General features: G+C 35.6%; 1 protein-coding gene across 1 annotated transcript in view; it reads left to right on the forward strand.

Annotated features, from left to right (window-relative positions):
* Positions 1-17,259, forward strand: part of LOC135691592 (nuclear pore complex protein Nup85) — a 45,872-nt gene that overhangs the window by 14,123 nt on the left and 14,490 nt on the right. Inside the window, exons 12-21 of the mRNA XM_065209478.2 lie at positions 101-138; positions 409-502; positions 1,817-1,920; positions 3,332-3,415; positions 3,754-3,819; positions 10,427-10,477; positions 12,771-12,871; positions 13,611-13,696; positions 14,185-14,216; positions 14,698-14,798. Coding sequence (XP_065065550.2) covers positions 101-138; positions 409-502; positions 1,817-1,920; positions 3,332-3,415; positions 3,754-3,819; positions 10,427-10,477; positions 12,771-12,871; positions 13,611-13,696; positions 14,185-14,216; positions 14,698-14,798 — 757 coding nt within the window. The remainder of the gene's footprint in view (positions 1-100; positions 139-408; positions 503-1,816; positions 1,921-3,331; positions 3,416-3,753; positions 3,820-10,426; positions 10,478-12,770; positions 12,872-13,610; positions 13,697-14,184; positions 14,217-14,697; positions 14,799-17,259) is intronic.

Consider the following 17,259-nt stretch of genomic DNA (forward strand, 5'->3'; position numbering starts at 1 on the left):
GAGTTGCTCTGGGGTTCTATCGTGATATTCATTTCTCTTTCAATTGAATTGCCTGTCTTGTCTCTGGCTAAATTTTCCAAAATCATTCTCTTTTCAATAGATATTTTGTGGTCAAGAAAGTGCTATCGAGGAAAACAGGTTTTGTTCATCATTATTATACCCATCTTTATTAAGTACCACTGCCTTCCCTTTTCTGGATAATTGCCTTTCCTTTCATATCCATTTTTCTGGATTATTGTGTTATGCTGCCAGCTATCTAATGTTATTTGTTGTTATTAAACTTTGTAACTGTTGTCAAACTAACTTAAACCTGCGTTTTCATCGGGTGATCTTTACTTATAGCTTAAACTGCTATTTTGAAACTGCTCGCTACAAAACTTTTTTGACATATACTCACTCTTGCTTCAGTGATCTTTGCCAGTCATGGTACGAAATACTTATTGCTAAGTTGCTTTATACCGAGGCAACAATCAAGAAAACGGACCTTCACTCTCGATCATTGGTATGTATTTACTAATACTCTTTCACTTTCAATTGATTCATTTTTCATAAACTTGTGGATGTATGTTTTCAGACAAAGCCCTTACAGAACTGTGGACCATGAATTCTTTCAGAATTGTAATTTACGTGATGAATTTTATGAGATCATCTGGGTTTCTAAGCCGGAACGACAACAAGTTGCTAATTTGTAGGGGTCGTGTAATGATTAAAGTTCTAACTTTACCTGATGAATTTTTCTTTCAACCTGTAAATTTATTTTACCTATTAAAATTGATATTTGGAAATAGCCAAATTCTAGATCTCTAGTTTCCTCATAACTACCACCATTTTACTCATAATAATTAGCATGAAAACATCAAAGATGATAAATGAAATCTCTAAATTTGGATTAGCATAACAAGAACATTCAATCTTTTCGTAAGAAGTATATCAACATCTAAGCACAATCAGTTTCAGATCTTCGATGTATTTAATGATGAAAAGTAATTTCCTTTCAAGTCAATTAATTCTTCTCCTTTTTCTTTGCCCATTTTAAAGCTATTTGCTTCAGATCAATTTTATCTAAAATATCTCTTGAGCAATATAGATGCATCAAGGAATTGACCCTTCCATCATTTTTACTTGATCGAGGGAAATTTTTTATAATTTTCAGAGGGCTAAATATTTCTTTCGTTTTTTGCAACTGAAATTAGCAAGTGCATATGCCCGATTCGTAAGATGAGTCACTCTTCTTTGATCGAATCCTTGTGCTGCAACTTCTGCTTACAATTTATGATACGACGTTAAGGAAGACTACAAAGAATAAAGGGAGCTTAGCATACACTCGATTTTTATTAGCGTTGAGAATTTTTACTGAAAGATTCTTAATTCTATATTGAATAAGCTACTTGAAGTTACTTAAAAAATCGCCACATAATTATTTTTTTATCAAACAGAGTATGATTTTTTTTCAAAACTGTAGGCTCAATACTGATTGTAAAATTTTAGGTTTTTATCAGGAAATTCAACTTGCCCATTCAAAATAATTTAATTCAACATAACCCCCTTCAAAAGGAAAACAAAACGGTGTAATGTTGCAATTTGAGCTCAAGTGAAGACGGGGCTTCGCAATCAAAAACGATAAGTAGATGGGTCGGCGTCAAACTGTGAATTTCATTAAGGTTTAAGATTTTTACACTCAAAATCCCGAAATTCCTAAAATATAAAATTCACATATGTGGTCTAAAGTATAGAAAAAATTCCAAGTGAACTGTTAAGTTTTCCGACTCTTTCTAGATTTTCCAACCTTGAATGTTTTCAATATTATTTGCAACAGAGTGCAGTAGAAGCAATTGGAGGCTATGCTGCTCTTTCGCCACTCGATGAAGTTGTTCTTGCCATTTTGAATTTTGATGTCCACCGAATGATTCGCAAATGCAGGTGACCTAGTATTTTAGGGTTTTATGAATATTATTTGTCAAGTATAAATTGTTCGTCGTGTTTGTTTAGGCTTTCTTGAAACTAGCTTTCTTTATATTGTAACTCGTATTTTTCAAGATGCAACTTAGCGTCTGAAAGCTGCAACTAACATCATTTAAAGCAGAGCTGCAAAAAACATTTTTCTTTCTGGGAACCTGGGAAACAGGACAAAAATTTTTCTGTGGGTGAAATTATTGTGTACCAGTAGTACAGAACCAAAAATTTTACTACTGGTACACATCTTTTGTGTCTTTGGCAAAGATTGACTGTTTGAAAAAAGAAAAAATTAATTTGGGAACCAAATGGCAATATGTTTATTGACTGGCAGAAAACGTTTTCATAGATGGTGCTCTATACAATTACCTGGTGTTTGGGAAAGGCAATAGATGCCGGCTTTAAGGAAAATGAATCATGTTACCTGTTTATACTTTCCAGTCAGCTTTTTTAGCCTTTCATTTCAAACGATGGGTACACATGTCAGCATGATATTCTACATAAATAAATGGTGACACCTCTATTCAAAGGACAAATGTGATCTGAAAGAACACAAGGATGTAACTCAATGCCAATCAAAAACTTTGCCAATTCTGCAAAGTCAAGACTCGAGTCAAGTATTGTATTGCTAACAGGAAGAAAACTTAGGATGCATGTAATTTTTGTAGCTTTTCACTTTTCGCAGCACATAAATTGCCTTCTTCAGGTCTGAAGCTTTATCTGTTAAAAAGGTCCTGGACAAGGAAGCTAAATTTTGCTTCTAAGTTATAAAATTTCTTGTGATATTTTACAAATGAGTAATAGTTTTTATAAAGTTTTCAAAAGTGCGAAACTTTTTTATTTGATGCAATCTACAACCTACACATCAAGCTCACATTTGCATAAACTTTTTATCTATTGTGAAAAAGTCAAGAAATATTTTTTGCTTGTGCAAAATATTTTCTGCCGAACCAAAAATATTTCTGAGAATCTAATTCCTAGGTTCCGATACTTTTTGCTGCTCTGATTCAAAGTACAACTTAAAATTTTTCGCAGTAACCCATTCCTTTCAAAATCCTTTCCTTTCATGCTTAAGATGCATTCAATTATCTTCAAGATTTTGCCTCCCCTCTAAGTACCACAAAATATCTTCTTTAAGATGCAACTTACCCTCTAAGTTCTGCAATTTTATTTTATCAAGACGTGACGTACACTTTTTCTACGGTTCAGCTCGTCTTTTTCAAAACGTTAGTTACCATTTTTTGGTTATCCTGCAAGAGATGCATTTAATTGATTATGACTGCAACTTTCTCTTTCTATGCTGCAATGCATTTGGTTTTATGGACAATTTTCTTTAAATGCATATTTGCTTGCATGTTTTCTAATCTTTTTATTCTAGTGAATGTTTACCAAACTGGTGGTTTGTTGCTCACATTACAGACCTACTCCACCACTGTGGAATGTTGAAGGAGCATGACTTTGGGTAAGCTCTACGTGTTTGCCTCTTAGTTGTTTGATAATTTGATATGATAAAAGCAGCGAAGTTTGGAAGCCTAATCAACCTCAATTTTTTATTTACTTTCTAGAATCAGCCTTTTTTTTGATCTATTTGTTTCCAAATTTTTTCGTTTAACCGAAGAAATGTTTGGCGTTGTTTAAGGAAAGATTGTTAGGGGACCTAGTGAAGGACTCGCACACTTTCTTGTGTCATTTATAATCGAATTGTTTATCAAAAATTGCCAAATAATTTAAATTTTTGAAAACACCATTTAAATTGTTGTTTTTCATTTCAAATTTAATATAGAGTGTTTATCTTCTCAGCTGCAATGTTCATTTGAGAGAATTTCTACTGCTTGACTACAGTCAAAGTTTGATGTCCAATCACAGGTTTGTCTATGCTACTTAATGTCTTGCCAGTGTGTTTGGAAATCTTACTTCACCTGTCTGTGTTTTATCAAGAATCGAAAAATTCATTTTCAGCTTATCTATGTTTTAAAAGGGGTATATGCTACGATTCATAATCCGAACAACCAAAAACATCTTTTCAGTTGATGCATCTAGGCCACATCATCTTCAGGTACAAGGAACTCCAAATTTCTTCTATTATTTCAATTAAAATGAGAGAAATAAACGTTATAAGGAACAGTATAAGTTGCATGTTGTTGCTTATAGCAGTCAAATGGACAAGGTTTAAAGTCTGTTAGGGTCAAAAAATTAGGCGTTCGGGCGCTCGACCGACCGTACTCAAAGCCGAAGCTATCCTTTACGAATATATAGCAAGAACGACTTCTTACGGTAAAGTCGTTGAAAGAAAAGAACCGCAATACGATCGAACGATAGAAACCCGAGAAAACACCCAATTATAAAATAATTTTCCACTTCGATTACTTTTCAGCAGTTCTCAAAAACTCGCAAACTGTAAAAGATATGAGAGTTCCCCGCCGTATAGATTCCAGAAACATAGCCAACCTAGAGAAGCTAGACCCTATGTCCTTTATGACCCCAACTGGATTTTTGGTAATGAAACATACATACCGACGATATTTTGCTGCCCTTGGTGATTTCTGATCTATCTCGTTTTAGCAAAAAGCACATTCAAATCATAAAAACTTGTTATAGACTTAACATATAACTTTTTCTAATTTTCTAAAATAAATTTTTACTAAATAAATGAAGACGATAGGTCTGTCGAAGTTAATGCCCACCAAATATGTTTCTGGTTAAAATGTCCGTATTTTATCTACTGAGGAACAATTTAGGCTTGCAAAACTTTTCATGGCAAACGTCTCGTCACAGTTTTCCAAGTTAACAGATTTCACTTTGCATGTTTTTATTAACTATTTTTCGCATTTTTTGATTTTGACCATATAACCCAAGAAATTCTTCTAAATATGTAAAAACAGTTAAATGTGTTGCAAACCAGCTGTGTTATGGCCAAATAAGTACAGGCTCTTGTCCCATCAAATCACTTAATTTGGTCTTGGTTCATAGCTTTATTTTCTGGTAATATCTTTCGTTGGCCATATCTCGCCCAATTTCGAACCAATCTAACTTCTTGACTTAAAAATTCAAGTAGAAGCATGATCTTGGCACAAGAACAAATAATTCAAATATATGCTTTAAACCAACTTTTTGAATTCTAATCTTCTATGAGCATTTTCCCAGCATCGGCTCAAATATCAAAGTTAATAGCAAATTCAGTTCCAGTTTGCCTGTGAATAATGGTTCAATATTTGAATCAATGTTTCTTAAATATCACAATACGTCACACTAGTGGTGAGTGGAGTAGTAATGGCCATTTGGGGCGGAGATACACTAGGTGCCTTCAATAGGTCTCAAGTTCGTTTTCTAGTTCATATTCTATGGGACTGAAATTGGCGACACAAGTTTGAAATATATGGAGTCTTTGGTAATTAAAGCTTTCAGCGCGAAAAAAGAATAAGTAGGATGTTCATATATGCTCAGACTATTTTAAGAATTTTTCAAATTTGAGCGTAAATTTGATCAAATATGTGTAAAGTCAGTTTAGTATGTCGAGAATCGGTTGAGATAAAGGCCACACGAGCACAGGCTGTTTCTCCATCAAACCTGTGTAATTTGGTTTTGGTTCATAACTTTGTTTTTTGGTCATATATTTCTTTGTCCATATCAAACCAAATTTCGAATATATGTGACCGATTTTGCATATTGAGTTAGAAATGTTAAGTTAGGAAACACGAATACCCAATCATGGCTCGAGATAGGCCAGTAAGAAGGTAGTTGCTCCTGAAAAGCCATTCTTAATTTATCACCACTTAAAAAAAATTGAAGAGGTTCATTTTGAGGCTTAATACTATTACTTCTCCCGTCTCAGTGATTGAAAGAAACATGACTTTTATCTAAATTTGTTGTGACCCGACCTGAAGCAGGAAAATGCATACTTCAGGGGTTGACCATGCTCCTCTTTTCTTACTTTCTTTTGATAGAAGGGAAGATCAGGAAACCTCCATGTAAACATTTTATCCTAAGTGTCTCGAGCAGCCAGTACTGGGCTTGTATGCTAATAGGTGTTCTAAAAGCGCTTTTTTCCAAAGTAGATGCATTTATTGAAAGAACTAGCCCCGAGTGTAAGTTGAGTTACCTTAGTGTTTGATTTGAAATAAGACTGACTTCTTGCCCTGTCAATTTGAGATAACGGTGAAAGGCAAGTTTGCAGACAGGAGGTTGTGACGGAAAGGTATTGCGGTATTTAGTATAAAAATGTCCAGCTTGGGTTGCCTTCGAGGCTTGATTTTCGCCATGTCATTTTAAGGCTACATCGAAGTACATTGCATCAATTTGACTTATCCAAGTCATGATAGGTGAAGATAGTTTTGCAACGGATGGCGTGAAAATGCCGTCAAACAGAACTCAAAATCAAATTTCGAAGTGGCTAATTTTAGGAGAGCTCAACCGAACTCTTCAAAGACTATAAAGATGACAAGCGAGGCTAGAGCTTTTTAATAGTAATTCATGTGTCAGATCGCTTAGACGAACAATTCCATAATGAAAGAGCCGAAATGCGATCATATGTAGAATCTGTGCAAATTGTGTTGTCAGAAATCGCCGAAATCTGATTAAATGTCGTCTTCGAATAAGCGTTTTCGAATGAAGAGACAAGGAAATGCCTTAATAATCATCGGAAGATAGAAGTAACAAAACCCTTTGACAGGACCGTTATAATCAAACCCGTTGTGGTGGCTTTCTTCACAGCGCTCCGAAAATGTTTATTTGATGTGACCCACTGCATATTGCCAATATAGACGACGTCTACTTCCTAACACAGACAGAGAATATGACTTATTCACCAGTCGCTTGTTCAGTGCCGCGTTATGTAACCGTAAAACGTAATCCAGGCAATTTTTCAGTGTCCATCGAATTTAAAAGTTTGTCTTCCAGCTGCAATGTTTCAGGTAGAGTATCCCCAAGAACTGAAATTTTATTCAATTTGACATGCAAAGATATTCGTTAAGCTGTTATGTTATCCTTGCTGATTCTTATCATAATTGCATCATTTTCTGCAAAATTGTTGGCTGTTTTCATTATTTTCTTTACATCACATTTTTTTGGAACTTTCCACTATTAAAAGATTTATGCCACCAATTTAACTCGAAAGACAGGCCTAAACTTGAAAGGTATAGGGTTTTCGCTACTCGCGCACAAAAAGTTGATTTATTTTGCAAAAATGAGTATCTTTGAAATAGATTTTGCCACTGGATATTGTAGTGGAATGTTGTTTTTTTACAGTTTGAGCCATATTTAAAAAACGGAAAACGCAATAAATATAATAATTTAACAACAAATTCATCAGAGGAAGGAAATGAACGTAGTGGTTTGGAAAACGGGATCAAGTTAGAGCAATGTGAATGAAGATACCGAGTGGGAAGCTTTCTCAGCTTTCTACTCTCTGTCCTTCATCCTTTTTCGATTGGTTTGAGCAATTTTTTATTGTTTGTTTTGTTTTTATCGTCTTATGGGTTCAGCATACACTTAGTAAAACCAGAGAATAGAATTTTTTTATAAAAGTTTGTTTTATTCAGCCAAAGAGAAGTAGAATTGCCTACCCGGTACATGATTAGATATTCGACTACCACACGCCCCCTATAACAAAGACATAAGTCAGTCATTCTTAAACTCCGGCCCGCGGGTCAACTCCGGCCCGCAGCAAAATTTCATCAGGCCCGCCGAATACTTTTAACCTCGAAAATATTTTTTGCCAACATTTTCAAAGTTTTGAATTCGATTTACCTTTGGTTTTTTGTCCCCACTGATATTTTTTTTCTGCAGTAAATTTTAATTGCTTTTCGTAGACAGTTATTGGTCCATAAAAGGGTACCGAAATAGGAAATGCTTTATTTCAACAATCCAATTGATCGTTCTAACTGTTTTTTAATTTGTTTCTCTTCCCCATCTTACACGCTGTTATGCTAGATTATTCCAAAACCTTGCAAGACTTTTCCTTTCTCATGTCAATAGATAAAATAATGGAACCTAGTAATGAAAGAATATTGCCCTGAATTTTCTCCCGTTAAAATCTATTTGAGGTGCTGTTTTGGCCATTCCTACATTAATATAATCTAAAAATTTCCAACCAGGTGGCGGCCTTTACTAAATACATTTACAAACATAAGATTTTGGCCTTTCTTTAGAATACACTGTGCAGTCCATCGACTCGACTCCAGCCGCGCTTCAAATCGATCCAATAAGAGACTAACGAAGATTAACGTTCTAGCCTAAAAATACATAGCATAGAACGATCTTCTGATTCAGCCTGGTGCAAGAAACAAAATTACAAACCTTTGTGAAAACTTTTTTTTGGGTTTATGCGAAAATAGACAGGCACGAAATGAAATGACTGCTAAGATTAACTTAGCTTTAACACTAACTTAGCCTGTTAAAAATGAGATCCGAGTTTCATTTTGAGCAATCTTTTAACACAAAGTATGTAAAGGTTGAAATCCAAGTGGCCCCCGAAGAAAATCTATATGTTTTTCTGGCCCGGCACTTAAAATAATAAAGCACCCCTGACATAAGTGATTCTTTTTCCTTTAGTCATAAGTTAAAAGCATGCACTTTCAACTCACTTTAAGTTATTTATTAAGAAAATACATATGTCAGACGGCAGCTACATTTTTGTGATTTCACTCATTCCCTGTTCGACCATTTGACTGGGCTCGGGCCTACCATTTTCCGACATGACAACATCTTGGATGGGCTTCTGCTTCTGACACATTGAACGTTTGTCAAATATCCACCGAAAGCCCGAGTTTTCCGACGCAAAAGCCTTAGCCCCCCATGCCCTCAATCATTTCCACAATTGGATACCAATAATTTCCGCTAATGAAGATAACAAGCTCTTGTTTTGCGTTTTACTTGCACGGTTCCTTACCTTTCGACCGACCCCTCCCCCCCCCCCCCCTCCAATCCTTGGAAACACCTCTGCGCACATCTAGATTCAAAATCTACGCTCAAAACTACTCCAAAATTATCACCATCCAATAATTTGTACTCTCGAGGGGTGGGGCAATGCTCTCCATTCATCAACTGATCCAAGTGCAATTCTTTCAATGCCGAGGTTGTCAACTTCTACGTCACAGTATCACGTGATACGTTTCCCGCCAAAATTTAAATACCCGTTTTGGGGGTCTTACATACCCAAGATCGTGGCAGTATTTTGCAGACATGTTTAGATAGCGTATATCTACAAGTATCAAGAGACAGTTGGCGCCAAATTAGGTGGCAAATACCGATCTAGGCCTTCCAGAGTTTTAAACGCAACGCCAACCAGGTTGGACTGTTCAACGCCGGGCAAACCAAGGATGGTTCGTGAAGTGTAAACAGGGCTTGAAGTATACATCTCTGAGAGTCGAAAAATATTTTGCCAACATTTTACAGAGGCATGTGCTTGTGACCCTTAGAAAGACTGTTGTACATTGCAAACAGATTTTAAATTAATACCGAATTTGCAAATAAAATTGGTGTGAAGAAGTTTTCAAAATGAAGTTGAGAGTTGAGAGAAGTGTCTCAATTTGAAAATATAAAGACAATTTAAAGACTTCTCGACTAAAAGAACTGACATCATGTTGCGTGTTTTATTTACGACTTTCCTTTTAAATTGAAAGTGCCATTCTCCTATAAATATTCTCATTAAAATGGACTTTTGACTTATATAGTTTAGAATGGCGACTGGTATTGAAAAATTAGAAGTTGCTTTCTTGAAATTTATCTTTTGCTCTCATCTTTTGATTTTGAGATAAAAAAGCCTGTTTTTGTAAAAATAATATCACTACGTCATAGTAGGTAAATCGAAACATCAAGGAATGTCTAGAGAAATTGATATCTTAAGAACAGTATTGGCATTGTGCATAACCTCTCGGTGACATACCAGTGACTACAACGTATCCCGCCCCGTCCTTCCCCGCATTAGCAGTCAAAGTGATCTTCATCTTATCTGGTTATTTAAGAATGCTGTTGATGAAACCCAGCCTGTTTCGCAAATGGCAATGTCTGCTAATCATAGAGATAATTCAGTTTAAATTAGACTTGTTAAAGACAAGACAAGAAACACTCATCTGTGCACCCTTAATCCCTTTTGACCTGAAATCCTAACTGAAAACTCGTAATTTTTCAAACTGTATCACTTTCGAATGATCTACTGGATTAAAGTGTAATGAAAATTTGCCACTGTTAATAAGGTTTTGGTTTTTTCTAATCCTTCTTCAGTAGGGGCCCGGACGAAAATCTTAATGTAAAAGTTATATTTTTCGTCGGATCCTTCTTGCATATGGAACTTCCCTTTGAATTTGGTATAGTTCATTTTGTTGCTCTGAAGTTTTGCACTCTCTTTTTTGTTAGACACTCCTAAAGCCCCCAACCCAGCTCCCTCCCCCTCGCCCTCCCACCTCCAAGCAGCCAACTTTAATGGCCTAAAGTTGTGTAACCCTTATTGTACCTAAAAGTTTCTTCTTTGTTGCAGTCTTTGGCAAGTAGCCGTTGATTACCTGTCAACCTGTCCAACTCAAGGAAGGTATGTATAGGAACCTGGTGACTACCAAACACAATTGTCGACATGTTATGTCATAAAAAATATTTTTCGAGTTATGAAAAGTATGTCTTCTGTTCTTGAATAAAAAAGTTATTTAAGCCGAACAGTTATTTAAGCCGTTAGTACTCGGTTAGTATGCTCCAAGACTCTCAATCTGTTGATTAATTTGGCTAACTTTTGTATAAATTTGTATAATTTAGGTATAAATTGGTTTACTGTGTAACTTACTTCAAAATTTCGAAATATCTTAGGCCCTTTTGAGGCCACTGGATAACTGAAGGCCTCTCCATCGTTCTTGGCTAACTACTGCTACTGCAGTTTCAATTTAACAACCGCCAGTCATTCTACTTTGAAATATGTTTTCAAACCTAACTTATAATAGCGTTTCAACTGCAACTTTTTCAATCTTATCTTCCAACAGCTGTGGATTTACTTCCAATCGTAATTCTGTGTACCACAATTTCCAAACAAGGCGTCTCCAAGCACTTTTCCTTAGGTAGACCAAAACGAAACCCTTTGAGCCTGACAATAATGACGCTCTTTATCCTCATCTCTGATTCTCTAGTTATGAGCTTTTTCTTCTTTTTACCCAAATGCTGGGGTCTGTACATTCATTCTTTCATATATACAGAATTCTCATCCAAAACAATTTGATCTTTCTAATCCTGGTGTTCAAATTTACTGGTAGATATTTCCCAACACTTCTAAATGTATTTGCAGCCTTTACCGCTCACTCAACTCTATTTGGTCATCTTTCCAAATCTGTTTAACTTTCTATCCAATTCTTTTACAATCTCCGAGCTCTGAAATCCTCATCCATGGTGATTTCAATATCCACAACCTGGCTTTGTTTGCGTATTCTCCTGTTCTTACCGATGCTGCCGATTTCGATGCAGAGCTTTTGCTTGCTACGGTAGAGGATTTAATTCAGCCAGTTACCGAGCCCCGTGGTATTCCTGATTGTGTATGGGATAAAGCAAATGAGCCTGAACTTGTCCTAACTTAAAGCCTCAACATTTACACCATTCCTCTGATTGATGCAACTACGGGTAATTCTGACTACTGCTCAGTTATCTTCAAACATCCAGTTCCTTCTCGCTAAGATTCTTCTTTCCCTTTATGCATAGTTTCTCGTTATAGCAAAACTGACTGGGACTGTCTTCAATACCTAATACCTTTGGTCTTCAGGTTTTCAAATGATCTATTTGCTTCTACTCCTATTATCATCAATGGGATTCTCCTGACAAAGGTCTTCTCCTAAGTGATTAAATTTACAATGCGCCAAAGCTGTAAAACCCTAAAATCACCGCTTCATGGGCTTTACAGTTTTGGCGCATTGTAAATTCTGCTCGGGAACACTTTAGGTAGAGGGCAGAGTGATCTCCCTAGAAATCTCTAGGGCCGTTTATCATAGCTGATACAGAGGTATTCTTTTCAAATTCCTAATGTTTGTTTTTCACCTTACCCTTTTCAAGTGGAATTTGCAGTTTTCTCTCTGGTAGGTCAGTTGTCAAATTGGGTTTATGGTTACATCTCCAGTCCTCACTCAATTAATTCTGGTGTTCCATAGGACTCTGTTATATCTCCTATTCTATTTACCTTCTCCATCATTGATCTACTATTTACATTCTTTCGCCTATACGAGTATTCATTCATCCTTTGATTTATAAAACATTCTGTCATCAACCTTACTGACATCAACTGACGTCAACAGAAAACTCACCTTAGAAGATGGTGATAATTTAAGCCTAAGTGTATCTTTGACTCTTTTCTTGCTTGGTTGTGTGATTGCCTTCTTGCTTGGTTTCCGGAAGTACCCCTAACGTGCACTCAGTTCTCGAGCAGTTTGCTTTGATTCTTGAATTTTCTTTGGAACATTGAGTTTCATTGAGTTTTCTATTAGTATCGTTAACAGGATCTCAGAATTGTCATTATCAAAATGAATAAAGTTTTTCTGTAATTTATTATTTTCTCCTAAAGAAAAACTTGTGAAAATGAAGCTAAATAAGTTATTTGGCCATACTCGATTGCGCAATTTTCGAGCTTCAATACTCTGGTATAAAAAGTGAATTTTCAAGTGCGTTTTGTAGAGAGTTTTAAAGTAAATTCGAGAAGAATAAAAATACACAATGAGATAAATGGCTTAAGGGCTTCGAGATTCCATTACATATGACACACGCATTTACTTTGAAATCTTCAAACAGCTCTGAATCATTTTTTTGGGATCCATTGGTTTGGATGTGATATTTTCAACTCATGTTGTTCTTTTCCCTAGGGCTCAGCTTGAAGTTTACATTGAACATGTCCCATTGGAAAACGACCGAAAAGCGGCTAAGGTCCTGCGCCTGTGTGAACAATATGACCTCCTGGAACAAGGTTATCATTTTTAAGGTTTTCGTTAGTGCCTTTCAACTTTGCTCTTCAGCGAAATCGTAAAAAAAATATCGCAAAAATATTTTATGATTTCTTTGTAATACCTTTTCCATTAAAAATATTTTTTCTCTTTTCTTTAACAAGGTAATAAACTGAGAAAGTTTAATGTGTTATAGCTAAAGTACAAATAAGGAGAACTGCTAGTAAGGAAAGTTTCATGGTATAGAAACGATTACAATTTAAAACCTTTGCTGAGTGCCTAGAAAGATGTACAAACATTCTTCTGACAATTTTTTGTCAAGGTCAGATTTTCATCTTGTCAAGATCTAGGATGGAATAATGTATAATCTGCAAAACAAAATGCTTGATTGAAGATTAATAAGGTCAACACAAGTTTCTATAAAAGTAAGTCATAGCAAAGGATAACAGGTCCAAGAAATTGATAGTCTCTAAAGGTTGCAAACTAAAACCAAACTGAATATGCAAATTAAGTACTTTGTGTCCATTTGAAGGGGATCTATTCGATGCAAAACATTTCTCTCACAAAAACATTTTCCCATAATGAATAGCTTCACAATAGGTATGATTTTATTTGCAGCCGAGCTCCAAGATCTCCATATATGATACCAGTATAACAAAAACATTGATCTTTGGAGGAACCGACAAGGAGATTTGTGTTGAATCTTCACAATAACAATGTAACGTCTATTATAACGGCTTAATGTGCTAACTGTTCTTGCAGCAAACGGTATTTGCAAAGTAATGGCAATGCGAGCCATGAAACATGGAAGGCTCGGTGCATCGTTGACTTGGTGCCTCAGATCTAAAGTAAGCATCTCACCTGATTTTTTTATTAATCTTTTTGAAACTCCTTCACGAAATCTTTTCTCGGCATGAATTCTTCAAGTTGTGACCCCATTACCTACTTGACTCCATTACCTACTTCAATCCATGACACTGAGCTGGCAACAGAGGCACTGTTTCAAACATCTATCATTTGAACTCAGGGTATCTGGGTTTGCTACTCCCATGAAGCATTCTATCTTTAAATCATTCATTTGTTTATTACTTGATAACTTGTAGAGATTAGCAATATGATCGAGATAATGGGTTTGAGGTGTTAAAGAAAAGAAAAAAGTTTGGTTTTCTAATTATTCGCACCTCTTGCTCATAAAATTTGTGAAAGGAATAATATTGGAAATCTTTTTTTCTAGCTACTTGGAATACATAAGGATCTAATAATTTACCTTAGGTACTTAAATTGCCAGATAGATACACAACTCCGTTTTGTTTTTACAAAAACACTTTCCTTCTAGGATTCCGTGTTTGCAAATTTGCTGGCTGAAAAGTATGTACAGGATTATTTTATTTTGTACTAAACAAAAACTGCAAAAAAACAAAATATTCAGACTTACACATAAAAGATCCTCAATGGATAATGGACCCCTCCATTTGATGATTTTTTCCATCTGAGGTTGCCTATGACGTTTTATTGAATTGCCACAACAAATTCATACTTTTGGTAGTAATTATTTAAGTGTTCAGATAGAAATCCCTACTATAATAAACAAGGTCTTTTAAAAATGTCTTATTAATGTCTACAATAATTTTATAAACCCCCCTCGTATATGCCCCCCTCGAATAAGCCCCCATGCAAAAATATCAAAAATAAATAAGCTCCCAGGGGGCTAATTCGAGGATTTACGGTAGTCTTTTAGAGAGCTGTTGTCACAGCCTTTTTTCAATATCCTTTTTTCAACTTCCTTTTTTCAATTTCCTTTTGCTACCCGAACATGCTTTCCTGTTACCACCTTATGTTTTCCTGAAAGGATATTCACTCAGTACATGGAGACTGGGACCCTCTCTGATTTGGATATCATCGATAACCTTGGATCTGCGATGTTGCTTAGCGACAAACTGACATTTTTGGGTAAGTTAGTCCATTGGTAGTTTACATTCTGTCTTCTTGTTCAATTACCTTATACCTATTTCCTACCTTTACTGCTGTCGTCTTTGCAACTCGTATTACATTCGAGGATTTGGTATTTTGCAATTAAAACGCTTAAGAAACAGCTTATGTCGAGTTTTGAAAGTTGAGTAAAAATTTTTGAAAGATGCTGACCTTTTAACTCTGACTGTATATCAGTAGCAAATAAACAGAAATTTAGTGGTTTTACTTTCGTGCCTCGGTAAAAAGATTCACAGTCACAGATTTATTATCGTGGTAGTTTATACTCAGTTTATATTTTTTAATTTTTGTTTATTTGGGATTTAAACTGTTCCGCTGAATATTTGCTGATTGAAATGAGTAAAGGGAATTGGCTGCCCCGAATTTCCAGCTCACCAAATACTTATGATGCCAATAAGCGCTGGTGCCATTTTCTCGAGTAAAATAATTAACAGGGAGTCCTTGTCTTTGATATTTCGATAACAAATCCCAACTGTGCTACCTTGCAGTACATTTACGCTATTATTTTTTCTTAATGTTGGTACAAGCCTGAAAGCTAGGCAAGTCTAGCTGCAAGGCACGTTTGTTATCAAATTTTCATACTCTTATTGGTCAATAAGGTATGAAGAATCTTTTGTTTCACCCAAGTAAAGATTCGGAGCCTGTGCTCTATGTTCACCAGTCTTCGATTTGGATATAATTAACCATTTTAATTTAATTGGTCGCGTCGAGGCAAATACATTCTTCTTTGTCGCGGAGTAAATTGTTTTTTGAGATCCGTTTTGGTTTGGTTTTATCTTCGGAATTCATCTGCCAAACTGTGACAAGATTTAATTCAAAGTTATAACCTTAAAATTGGTTATATTGTCACATAATGCAGTTTGTCATTTGTAAAAGGCTCAGAAAATTTACCTCCGGATCTTATTTTGAAGAATATTACTCTTTTGGGAGGAGCATGACTAAACTGTTATTGATGCGAATAAAGAATCGTTTTGCTGCTGCAACAGCAACAACGTCCTCAAAGTAGATCACCACAAAAAGACTCACATCTGACAGTGTGCGATAGTCATCTTTAGGAATTTCTGTTTCTTAGAGTATTCACAGTGCCAAATTTCATTCACATTGCAGCTTTTCAATTTCAGAAATCCAAAGATGTTTTGTGCTGCTGTTCTAGCAAAGTTTATCATGATTCCTCGTCATGTTTAGCTCTTTGTTTCTCTTTCAAAGAGAAAGAATTATCAATTTCCTTTTCTACCCGTGACGTAGGAAAGATAAACCAGATTACTAAGTTGACGGAAATGAGATTACTTTCTAGTTATTGCGACCCTCGATATTTCTACAAAGTTCATGGTTCATCGTCAAAGTATTTTGTGTAGAAGAACCAAGCTGTGGTAAATTACTCCAGATTTAAGACCCCACGCCGCTTGCATTTCATAAAAGTAAAAATATCTTATTGGTTGAATGTCCAGTTCTCAGGAGACTGCCATTTTGTCATGGTGGTTATCCTCAGATAAGGAAGATCCTGCCTTCGAAGAAGCAAATCACCACCTCTGTCAGTCCAACACATTCATTCCTAACTTTAGACTCTGCTTTGATAAAACAGCATCAATTCAATATCATTATGATTTTTATTTTAGTTTGGATGTCTTTATCGAGGTCCATAGTTTGGATGTCTTTTTTGGAGGTCTGTAACAGGGGGCATAATGTGCTGACTTCCATGCGTGAAATTTTTACAAGTGCAAAAAGATTCATGTTTTTGAAAATAATGTGGGCTTTAGATGACAAGCAACAGTTTTGTGTTTCATCTCCTGTATCTGACCAATTAATCCTAATTGCAATTTAACAAAAACACTCTACAATTGAATACAATACTAGCACTAAAACTTGAAAATCATATGACTACATTTAGATTAACTGGTAGGAAACCTTCCGCATTAGAAAATTAGAAAATAACTTTACGATGAAATTCAGCAATCAATAGACAGATAAGGGACAAAAAGAAAACGATCTTTAAACTTTTAAGTGACGTGAAGAAAAAGTTATGCAAGAAACCAAATCGAATCAATGCATTAAGACCTGAGACTGTTCTCGAGTAAGAAAGGGTCAAAAGATAAAGCCCCATGTAGTAAAACCATAGTTAAAAAGGAGTAAAAGAGGAGTTGTAAAGACAGACGAAAGTATGAACTGGGACACAGTGCACAATCAACACACAGCCAGGGGCATTACATTTCAACATAGTCATTACATCTCAAGTATACACGTATTTTTTATAAGAAACTAAGGTCCGGGGCTGGTAGGCAGTTTCTTGGATTTTCGATCTACGATCAATATCCAGCAATGATACTTTCTTGAGATGTTGAAGTCAAAACTATCTTTTACATGGAATCTTCTTGAGTATGCTGTCTAATGAGAATTAATGTAATCTGAATGTCAAATGCGGTGT

Source organism: Rhopilema esculentum, chromosome 13 (assembly GCF_057945365.1).
Source record: "Rhopilema esculentum isolate cy_ngs chromosome 13, ASM5794536v1, whole genome shotgun sequence".
NCBI lineage: Eukaryota > Metazoa > Cnidaria > Scyphozoa > Rhizostomeae > Rhizostomatidae > Rhopilema > Rhopilema esculentum.